At 31.5% G+C, this 12,310-nt stretch overlaps 1 protein-coding gene across 7 annotated transcripts; it reads left to right on the forward strand.

Moving 5' to 3' along the window:
- The first annotated feature begins 4,132 nt into the window (after nucleotides 1-4,132).
- LOC137823394 (phytoene synthase 2, chloroplastic) lies at nucleotides 4,133-9,447 on the forward strand. Of its 7 annotated transcripts, none has more exons than XM_068628509.1 (7): nucleotides 4,133-4,352; nucleotides 4,990-5,643; nucleotides 5,749-5,799; nucleotides 6,743-6,915; nucleotides 7,576-7,811; nucleotides 8,253-8,445; nucleotides 9,108-9,447. In XM_068628509.1, the coding sequence occupies exons 2-7, from the start codon at nucleotides 5,169-5,171 to the stop codon at nucleotides 9,285-9,287; spliced, it is 1,308 nt and encodes a 435-aa protein (XP_068484610.1). In that variant the 5' UTR covers nucleotides 4,133-4,352; nucleotides 4,990-5,168; the 3' UTR covers nucleotides 9,288-9,447. The 7 variants fall into 7 exon arrangements, with proteins under 7 accessions (XP_068484610.1, XP_068484605.1, XP_068484606.1 ...); XM_068628504.1 differs by having other exon boundaries at nucleotides 4,204-4,596; XM_068628505.1 differs by having other exon boundaries at nucleotides 4,207-4,596; nucleotides 4,926-5,643.
- The last annotated feature ends 2,863 nt before the right edge of the window (nucleotides 9,448-12,310 follow it).

Here is a 12,310-nt window from a genome sequence, read left to right on the forward strand (position 1 = left end):
TTCAACACCGCTTCGTGGCACACGATAAGGTTATCCTTCTCTCATTGGATGATTGCGTCCACGTGGATTTCACTTTTTCTTGCGCACTTTTCGTACCTGCCGTCATTCCCGGGTCGTATCCGATTCACTTTTTCTGCCCGGGTCGGGTTTAATACCAAAGTTGTGCCTTCGTAAACACAAGTGAAAAAAGCATCAAGTCATATGCACAAAAATAAATAAATACAAATTATAATTAAAATTATTTTTCAAAATATTAAAAATTGTACTTTTTTTTACTGATAAGCATGTTTAATCTTTCATCACTCATTTGGTAGGTTCTTTAGAATATGGAAATTAAAAAAAATAACAAAATAAGAGAAAACAAAGGTAAAAAATATTATACACAATAATTAAAAAATTAATGCTGGTATTTATTTTTAACGATGCATTGATGTAATACTGTGAAAAATAATTATTATTTATAGGTTACATGGCTGTAACAATTAATACTATATAAGAAATATACAAGTTTGTTTAACATAAAATATATGCAAGAGAGAAATAAAGTTACTTTCAAATTAATTTTAAAAGACTTAATTCTCATTTTTACTATTTGTGTTTTTAGAATTATTAAAAATAAACTATTAGAGTGGAGAGGAGCATGTTAAGATTACTTTAGAATATATTTACGCAGTTGTTTAAAATTAAAAATTAATTTTAAATAACTCGTACATGTGATTAAAATAATGTTTTTTATTAATAAGAATTTTTATTGGAAATGTTATAGTATGCATTTATATGTTGTAGTATATATGTAGTAAATAGACTGTAAATTTGTGTGATGTATGGAAAAATATTTAGTTTTTTTTATGTAAACTTTCTTAAGATGACTGAAACTAAAATATGTCAGAAATGGTCGAAAACTTCTATTTTTTAATAAATACAATAGAACATAAAATAATAAATAAAGTCACTAGTAACAAATAAAATGATCATATTTTCCCTTCTTTTTCATTACTTTTTTAACTCGAGTGTATTATATTTTTTTATTAAAAATAACAATAGAACGGGATAATAACAGGTAGTAGCTATTTGATATTTTTTCGTGTAAAAATATTAAATTTGTCTCATTATTTGCTATTTTTTTCATAAAATTTTGATTTTAAAGTATAATATAAATAAATTACATTATATAATATTCTTTTAAATAAATTTAATTTTTTCAATTATTTTAAATAAACTACATAATAAGTATAAATTTAAATATAAACAATTTTTTTAAAAAAACTTTATAGATCTAAATAAAATTAACCTATTTAAAAACAACTTTATTCTAATAAAATTGAATGAACAATATAAATGTATAAAATTAAATTTTAAATAATTCTTCCATTATTGATGTTTTCATTTTCAATAATACTACTTTATTAATTTAATTATAAAATATTAAAAATAAAAATCATTAATAATAGATGATAAATTTGAAAATATAATATCATTATACTATACTCATCTTATTAATGAGTGTATGATACAAATATTTGGGTCCGTCACCTCTATTAAAAATACTTATCTTACGACTATTACAAATTTTATTCACAAATATTTTAAATATGTTTTTTTTTTCATCCCTAATTATTTTTTAAAGCATAAATTAAAATAAATGTTGATTTTAAAGTATTATATAAATAGTTAAAAATTTACAATATCATTATAAATCAATTTAATCTTCTTTTAAAAAACAACTTCAATTAAGTTACATAGTAAAGTATAAGTTTAACTAAAATTATTTTTTTAAATATTTTTACTTCAATAAATTTAAATAGAAACATAAATATATAAAATCAAATTATTTGTGCTATCCTGACCTTATAATTAAAGTAACGTATACAAATTTTATTTTACCTTTTTTATAATTATATGTCTTAAAATATTTTCAATAAAACAGATTATTTTACCTTTTTATAATTATATGTCTTGAAATATTTTAAATAAAACAGAAAAAATGTTTAATAATAAATATAATTAATTAATTAATTTATTAATATATAAAGTGGATGACTTAAAATTCATTTGAGAGGAAGGAAAAGGGAGGAAACACAGGAGAGTTTTTTTATGGTTTCTTCCAAAATGCGAAGAAACCCGAGTAGTAAATTTTAAAAGAGGACAAAATTATCTAGTAAATTATCTAGAGGAATAAATTTATTAAATAATTATAATATTAATAATAATTGTTTTTTAATTATAGTTTTAACAAATATTTAATAACAATAATAATATAAAAATAAAATTAATTTTGAAAATATTTTTTAATTAGATTTTTTTTTATAATTAGAAATGTTAAAATTTTGTTTATTTTACCTATTAATTATTAATTTTCCATGTTATGAAAAATTTACATAATTAGTATTTTTTCTAAAATTAACTCTTACACATTATTTGAAATATTTTTAATTACAAGCAATTAAAATAGACAAAACAATTATTCAACAACACTAAAATAATTTACAAAATTTTAATTAATTAAAATCTATATAAAAACATCACATATTTCGAATATATAAACTTACATTTTACACATTTTAAAATAATTAAAAAAAAATCATAATTATCACATTAATTTCAATAATTTTTTTTCGTAAATTTACTCTAACATATTTTAATCTAAACAACTTCATTTCTTTTAACACATTCCTCCTCTCAAATTCTCGTACATCCTCTCTGCAATTAAAACACAAAGAGACATTTGAGTTCCTCTATTTCAAATTATTTTTGTACAGAAATAATAAATTTTAGTATATTTTTAATTTATATTATTTTGCAATAATTTCTCAAAGTATGAAGACTTATTTAAAAGTTTGAAAATTTATTACAATTATATTTATTTATTAACATTAAATTATTACATTCAATGATATTTAAATGTTATTTAATATTTTTTAATATATTAATTAAAATAGTTTTATATTATTTATTACAATTATATTCATTTTCTAGCATTAAAATTATTGAATTAATAAACAAATTATATTTAATAAATAATTAATTCTATATTAATATCATGGACTAGATGTCTTAGGAATGCATTTTTAATGGTAATGATAATTTAATTAAAAAGACAGAGAATAAAGTTCTATTTTATAATCAGTAATAACAAATAAATTGGAAATTTATCCCAATCCATATAAAAAGAAAAGAAAGAACAAAGTGTCATGTATTATAAACTTTTGGAGGGAACTGTATTTTCCAACATTAGAGAGAACCATGTAATAATGTATTTTTTTTCACCACCTAATTGTATCTCTTAAAGGAGAGGAGTATAATTTAATTTCTTTAATATATCATCTAATAATTTAATGATTTATTTATTTATTTTAATATACTATAATGCATCAATGGCACTTTCAAAGAAAAGAAAATGAATGCAAATTAATAAAAATAATATTATTTTTATTTCTTATTTTTTTAAAGTCTCGTGATATTTTCATATTAATTTATGAGTAAGATTAATTTATTTATAGATTGAATGTAATTACTTACTTTTAATTTTATTTTATATTGACGGTGTAGATGAAGTAGGCGTTTACTCTAATTCTCAATTTCCTCTCATTTTTATTAATATATATCATCTTTAATAATTATTTTATAATATTCAGTTAATAATGAACCAGTCAAATTGATGAGTTTTTAAGTTTTGTAGTAAATAATTTTCATTTAAAATTTAATATTTTTCTCATCCCTTGTTTTAATATTAATTAAAAACAAATAATTGTCACAAGTAGAAGATATAGAAACCAAAACTTTTAAAGAATAAAATAAACCTTTAATATTATATTTATTAAACTCAATAAATAAGTAACATTAATTTTTATTTAAAACTTGAAATGACTTTTTTTTTCTTAATTTAGAGGAAAACATAATTTTTTTTTATCATATATAAAATTACTATTCCATTTTTGTTTCCACCCTATTTTTTTTTTTTACTTTTTTTTACTGTTTAAACTTCACATTATAATTAATTACTTTAGTTTTATATATGTGAAAACTGTATAGTTAATAAGTGTGATTTAATTTCCCATTTAATATTTTTCATTTCATATTTTTTCCCTTTATGATATTTTTATATTTACCAAGAAAAACAAAAGCTGACTCCAAAAGAAAAATGCGGGTATGGAGCTGGGAAACCCGACCCACTATAAATATGGGTAGCTAACGTTGAAATGAGACACAGAAGGCTCCAAGAACAAACATGGGTGCCAAAAGCGTGTGAAACTCAGAACCAGACAGTTCTGTTGTGTCACACAAGAGAGAGTGGTCTGAAATGCCGTAAGAGAGATTAGCACAGCAGAGAGAGAATTTCTCTTTAAGAAAAGGTGCACACTTTTTTTCTTTTTCTTTTTTAAAAAGGGAAGAAACAAAGAGACGAAAAAAAAATAGTATTAAGGCTCTGGAAGAGTGGAGAGAGTTTGGTGGGTCATATCATATGGCGAGTGAAACAAATTGTTCTTAGTGGTCGTTGTTAGTTTTTGCTCCTTCCATGATGTTGATGCCTTCAACCATTTTTTCAATTAATGGGAACTTCTCCTGAGTGGATCACAGCAGCACCACCCAACACAGGTGTGTGTGTGTCTGCATTTTTTTATCTTTTCATTCACACTCTTTCTGTAAGAGGTTGGATTTTCGTGTAGGTTAGGGAATATAGTACGTAGATAGATAATATGTTTGACCAACTTCATAATTTAGTGCTGTTTTGGTGCTGGAATGAATGAATGGATGGCTGAAAAGTCGTAGCAAGTACTGTTTATTGGCTAGTGTTTTCTCTAGTGACAGTTGCAACTCATTTTTTTCTTCCGGGGGGTGGGGGTGTTGTTTGGATTTGTATCATTAGGTGTGTTTTTGTAATCTTGTTGTATCTGATCAAAAGGGTTTTTTTTGTTTTGTTTTAGGTTGATTTCACTGTGATACTGAAAATATGCTTGTTTTTTTGTTCAGTCACAATATATTTGGTAGAACAAGTTTTGCTGTTGCTGGAACTGGTTGCTGCATGGGAATAAAGGCAATTGTTTTTGAGTGATTTGCCAGTGTCTTCAATTTTGTGGTTCTCTGAAGGATTAATATTTGAGAAATAGGAAGTGAAGGAGGAAAGAATAAGCTCCACAAGCAAGTTTCAAGAACACAAGAGTTTAGTCATGTCTGTGACATTAGTATGGGTTGCTTCCTTCCCTGGTTTGGAGGTTTCACGTTCCACCGGGTTATTTGATTCTATCCAACATGTGAAGTTGTTAGATTCTTCGAAGGTTATGTCTCGAGATTATGGGTCGATTAGACCGAAGGATAGGGAGAAGAGATGGAGATTTTACTCTTTGAGTGCAGATATGAAGTATGCATGTGTTGGACGGTCTGGCTTAGAACGTGCTAGCAACTTCCATCTGGTAACGAATGTGCTAGCAAACCCAGCAGCAGGAGAAGTGGCTGTTTCATCAGAGCAGAAGGTCTATGATGTGGTGTTGAAGCAGGCATCTATGGTTAAGAGGAAGTTTGGCTCTAAGGGTGAAATTGATGCAAGACGAGATATTGCTCTGCCTGGGAATTTGAGGTTGTTGAGTGAAGCATATGACCGTTGTGGAGAAGTTTGTGCAGAATATGCTAAAACATTTTACCTGGGTTAGCTTTCTCTTATCCTTCCTTCATGTGAGGATGTTAACTTCAGATTACATTTGGGTTTGTGGCATGGTTTGAATCCAATTTACATGGGATTTTGTCTTGCAGGAACTCTCCTAATGACTCCCGAAAGGCAAAGAGCTATCTGGGCAATATATGGTGAGTGATCATGTTCTTTTGGTTAGGATCTCTTTCTCTCTCTAGACTATTTTCTTTTAATTGTTTTATGTTCATAAATGTTATTTTATTTGGATTAGCATTAGCTGTTTTGCAAAAGGAATCTACTTTAAAACTCTTACAGTAGTTGGAAATCACCTTAAGCAAGTACTTTAAGACTTTTCACAAGCTGTTGTTGAATTGAGAGATACTGTAACAACAGAATTTGTTGGTTTTAGAATGCACTAGATGATTTATTTGCACTCAATTAGGGTCCAAACTCCATATCTAATTGTAGTTTCTAACATAGAAGTTAAAAGCGTAAGAAATAAAGTTTTGGTCTCCAGAAAGCATGTTGACTAATTATATACTTGATAAAATATTTTTTGAACTTTCGGGGTAGTTTATGTTTAAAACAAGAACTAGCAGACTTTTTTGGCTGTAGGGATCTCCAGGCTTGAAAATCTGGATTTTCAATTAATATTTAATCTTATTTTAAAACGTAAATGTTTGAATGAGTCCTCAAAAATTGAAAAACTGTCTTTGTTCCGTCTAAACTTCAAAGAAACCTGTGGCAATGTCCATTCCTTAGTGAAACTAAATCATTGCATGAAAATGTTTCTGACCAAATATGTAAATGAGAACGTAATTTTCTTGTGTACAATATAAATTGGCAAACGTTTAAGTGAGCAATCAATAATGAAGCTTTCACCTTCAGATGATAAAATTGCAAAAGCACAGTGGTTTTACTCTAATCTCTGACTGAATGCTTAAATTGTTAGACATTTCCAGCTGTCAAAATATCTGATGTTCATTTTGATAATCAAAATTGGAAGGATATGGGTAAACTGTGGTAGCTCTTATGGATTCATTAGTGAAAAAAATCTACTTGTGCTTTATCTTGTAATGTATTGCATATCTTTTGTCAGATGATCCTGTTTTTCAGTGTGGTGCAGGAGAACAGATGAACTTGTTGATGGCCCTAATGCTTCACAAATTACGCCAACTGCTTTGGATAGGTGGGAATCAAGACTGGAAGAACTTTTCCAAGGTCGTCCATTTGATATGCTTGATGCTGCTTTAGCTGATACAGTTGCCAAATTTCCTGTTGATATCCAGGTATGGTCCATTTCCTTAATCATTTAAAATATTCGATGGAAATTCATTGCTAATCTATACACATACATATGTGATGTAATATGAACTGTGTGTATTTTAAACAATTGGAGATTTGGAGGTGATTATTTTCTTTTGTATTATTTTTACATACTTTATCTTTATATTATTATCACATCACAGTTTTCCTTCATTTTTTTAGTCTTTGATGACATTGGCCTCTGCTTGCTCTGAAATCTTTCATTAATTCACTGGTCAGATCTACGTTTTACCTTCCAATGTATGCTTTTATGCGGAACAAACTGGCAAATATGCACTGTGTCCTAAATTTTCTTGCTGTGTTGTCCAAATCAGAGTTCTTAACTGCTCATGATACTAATCTGTTTGATTCTTAATTTCAATTCTATAATACCTTTCAATCTCAAGCTCTTGGAGAAAAAACTTATATAGCGGTTGCACATTTTGAAATGCTGTTTAGTTTTTTTTTAGAATATCAATGCTTGTCTTTACTATAAATATCTTGTAAACCGCCAAGGTATTTCATGTGCCCTGACTTTTGTGAAACCTTGAGGTTTCATTTACATATAATAAACTTGAGTTTAATATATTAATCTTCATTTTTAGAGGACATATTTTTCAACTCTTTTATTCATGTCCATGCAGCCATTTCAAGATATGATAGAAGGAATGAGAATGGATCTTAAGAAGTCGAGATACAAAAACTTTGATGAACTATATCTTTACTGCTACTATGTTGCTGGGACAGTCGGTATAATGAGTGTTCCAATCATGGGCATTTCTCCATATTCACAAGCCACAACTGAGAGTGTTTACAATGCTGCCTTGGCCCTGGGAATTGCAAATCAGTTAACCAACATACTCAGAGATGTTGGAGAGGAGTAAGTTCGTAAATATTAATCTTCATTTAGGTCTTTTAGAAAGGTTGAAGAAAATACGTGTTGAATCAAGATTGTGAAGTTTACTTCTCTCACTCATTACATGTCAATGTCTAACTTGATTTTTGATGATTATGAGATGCATATCACCTTATTGAGACACAGGATAGCTGGACTTTATTGTCTCATTAAAAAAGTAAAAGCATGAGATGTATAGGAGTTTCTTTTATTGTTAACACACCAGTGAGCCATTCCTGCTATGTGTGGTTGGGTTTGTCTAACCTGATTAGCTAGAGAAATGAAAAATAGGTGGCTGAAAATGAAAAAATATAGTTGAACTAATACCAAATTATGCTTCAAGGGTACCATGTTAGTTTATTCTGATATTGATTTCAAGAATGAATCTGCATCTTAATTTTGTTACACCCTTCTTATTTTCAACAGTGCCAGCAGAGGAAGAGTGTATCTACCTCAAGATGAGTTGGCTCAAGCAGGGCTTTCGGATGAGGACATATTTGCTGGTAAGGTGACAGACAAGTGGAGGAACTTCATGAAGCACCAAATTAAAAGGGCTAGAATGTTTTTTGATGAGGCAGAAAAGGGTGTGACGGAGCTTAATGAAGCTAGCAGATGGCCGGTGAGAAATTCCAAACAAATTTATCATTTTACAAAACCTTTTCTGTGCTTGAAAATTTAAGAACAAACCATCAATTCATCCTTCAAAATGGTCCTTGGAGGATAGTAAAATATGTTAACAGAGGAGGAATCAAACTGATGGATATTCCATACTTAGGGAATCATTTCTGTAGTTTTATTATTTAGGGACTACTTAAGAGACCGTAATACTTGAAAGATCAAATTGTTGGTTTATTCAAGCAAAACCTCTTCAGAAACAATGGGGGTGGGCCTGTGGAAGCTTAGTGAAACATTTTCTTGGTCAAAATATTTGTTTGACAAAGATAGTTACACACACAAATTTAAAATCTCAACTTTAATCCCAGAGATAAAGCTTTGCAGTCAGTGTCAACAAAGAAATATATTTATTATTGGTTATGCTCTTAGGTGTCAGCATACGAGTTTGTAGCATGTTCTAATGGAGTGATGTCATTGTAAGCCAATATAAAAACAGTATAAAGTTGAAAGTGGACTAATAATTTTTTAGGGCTACCCAAGTGAGAACACACACACTCCTAGAAAGATCATGGCAATTCTAGAACCAAAATGGAAAAAGGTCAAGCCTTTCATGCATTATTTAACTAGTTTGACATGTGAACACAAAAGGGTTCTTTGGGATTGTAGGTATGGGCATCCTTGCTACTGTATCGCCAGATTTTGGACGAGATTGAAGCAAATGATTACAACAATTTCACCAGGAGGGCTTATGTGGGCAAGACCAAGAAGTTTCTTTCCTTGCCAGTTGCTTTTGCTAGATCTATGGTTCCTCCATCAAAAGTATTATCTCCTGTAATGAAGTCCTAAATCCAATGTCATATAATGTTATATGTGGAAAAATGGATTAGGAGAGCCAAAAAAATGGAAAAGCACAATTTGTATATTGTCAAATAAGGCATAATTTTACTTAATATTGGATTTTGATATTCATCATCCCCTTTTTATGAAAAAGAAGTTTGAATTAGTATATTGTTTTTCTTTTGTATAGTTCACTTTGATGCTAGCTATGAATTATTTGAACTGACCCACGTTCTCTTAATTTATTGTCACTATTATAATTGGAAAATGTATAAATTTTAATTACTTTTTTTGGGCTATGGAAAGTTTTTTCAAATCGACATTTTCATTACAACAACCATACTTTGTAGTGTTTCAATTAGATAATAATCTTCATGAAAAACTTGTATTTTAAATGAAAATTTATTTAGTAGTGTACCTGTATGGATATCGGGGACTGAGTAATGTTTATCCACGTCGATACAAGGTGTCTGCTCCACTCTCAATTGTCCTGTCCTTCGAGTTTCCTTCTTCCTTGCGTGCCTCGGTCGGCCGGCGGGGTACCTGCGATTGCGCTCCGACGCTCAAGTCAGTAATCTCTCTCAGTGGAAGTCCTTTCGAGAATGAATAACATACCTTTTTCTCTTTCTTTTCCTTCTTTTGTACGTTCCCCTTGGGCTTGGGCCCTCTGGGTCGTTAGTGGTTCGCCACGTGTTTTCTGGTTTTTGGGTCGTGTTAGGTGGTTTCCTGGGATCTAGGGGATGTTCCCGAAAATCTGGGGAGTGCTCACGTGCGTTTGTTGTTTAGTGGGAATTAACCGTTTGTCCCATGTGTGACCAAGTTAGTTAGATAATTTTAATCTGAACCATGCGGTCGTCCGGTCCCGACCGGTACACTTGCCCCCCAGGCTCGAGGTCATGGAAGAACGAAGAGTCGTATAAGACGCAGGGGATTTTTGAAATAATGCGTGATAGCTGGCATCATTAATGTGTGGCAGAGATGTGACGTATGGCAGAGTCGCCGTTTGGGGATGCTGTCGCATCTAGATCGATTGAATGGTAGGGATTGCGTGCCGTTTCATATGCCGAGCGTGTATGATCGTTAGATTAGATTTGATCTAATGGTGCTAGACGAACGCAGGGGTTTTGTCGAGCAGGACGGCCGGAATCTATTCTATAATGCCGATGGAAGCACAAAATTTCCATTCCATTGGACGGAGAATCCCACCTCTCTTGACCATCGGCTTTGGGAATCTTTGTCTCCCATCGACCAAGAAATTTTGATGGTCGTGAATCAACTACCGTGTAGGCTCCCTACGCGGGAACTGATAGCCCTTTATGGGTCGTCCAAGCAGTGGGCGGACCTAAATGGTGAGCACCTTCTTCTTGCGGTCGTTCGGCTAATAGCATATCTGTTTCTTACTTTCGTTTTTATGTTGCAGAGATTGTGGTGAGCATGGATCCGAGTTTGAAGAAGTATATGAATAGTTTGAAGAGGCAGGCTAATAAGAGCAAGATAGCCACCATCGCTGGAATTGTCCCGCGGACGATTGAGCGGGAGGTCGCTCCGGTGGACGCTGCTGTTCTTGCTCAAGGAAAAAAGAGGGGGCGGCCTGCTAAGGTACCTCGTACGGAGGCTCCGTCTTCGTCGGGCAGTCCAATTAGCTTGTTGGTGTCATCCGTCAGGGTGGCACCTACAATGCAATTTGACTTGCGACCGGAGGACGAGGAAATTTTTGCTAGCATTCCTACCTTAGATATGGTCGAGGAGACGGTCGAGTTTCAAGGGTTCATGTTGAGCATCAACGAAGAGTCATTCAGGCAGGGCGTTCGGCAGGTCGCGTTCTTCCATGGGGTGCCGGACGACGATGAGCGATACGACTCGAACATGGATGTCGTGGATGGCCGTCTGATGCCTCTTGGGGACGAGGAGGCCGAAGAGAATGACCAAACCATCTATCCTGTAGCTGAGATGCCACGTGCACATGATACCGTACCACCGGAGGAGTCGATGCAACCGGATGACACCCTTGATATTGTTTAATATTTTCATTACCTGAGTCCGGGGTGTGGGCTAAAGACAATTTTATTGCTTTGTGACGTGTTTTGAATTATTTTACTCTTTGCTATCGAATTTATTTTCATGTTCCTATTACTGTGCATTTTAATACCGGACGATGGTGCTTTGATGAAGAAGTTTGATGTTGCGCGTAACTTGGACATTTATATATAATTTAATTGAGTTTCTGGCTAAGGTATTTTAATTGAATATCTGACCAAAGCTAGTGAATAACGTTTTAAAGTTATAATTTGGATAACGGTTAAGTATATATTCCGACCGAATGAACGGTTAGTAATTTAATTGAATTTCTGACCAAGGTTGGTGGATAACGTTTAAGTTATAATTCGGATAACTTTAGTTATATATTCCGACCGAATGAACGGTTAACTAATTTAATTGAATTTCTGACCAAGGTTGGTGAATAACGTTTAAGTTATAGTTCGGATAACTTTAGTTATATATTCCGACCGAGTGAATGGTTAATTAATTTCTGACCAAGGTTGGTGAATAACATTTAAGTTATAATTCGGGAATTTCTGACCAAGGTTGGTGAATAACGTTTAAGTTATAATTTGGGAATTTCTGACCAAGGTTGGTGAATAACGTTTAAGTTATAATTCGGATAACTTTAGTTATATATTCCGACCGAATGAACGGTTAACTAATAGAATCGAATTTCTGACCAAGGTTGGTGAATAACGTTTAAGTTATAATTCGGGAATTTCTGACCAAAGTTGGTGAATAACGTTTAAGTTATAGTTCGGATAACTTTAGTTATATATTCCGACCGAATGAACGGTTAATTAATTTCTGACCAAGGTTGGTGAATAACGTTTAAGTTATAATTCGGATAACTTTAGTTATATATTCCGACCGAATGAACGGTTAATTAATTTCTGACCAAGGTTGGTGAATAACGTTTAAGTTATAATTCGGGAATTTCTGACCAAAGTTGGTGAATAACGTTTAAGTTATAATTCGGGAATTTCTGA

This window comes from Phaseolus vulgaris, chromosome 8, assembly GCF_000499845.2.
Source record: "Phaseolus vulgaris cultivar G19833 chromosome 8, P. vulgaris v2.0, whole genome shotgun sequence".
Lineage (NCBI taxonomy): Eukaryota > Viridiplantae > Streptophyta > Magnoliopsida > Fabales > Fabaceae > Phaseolus > Phaseolus vulgaris.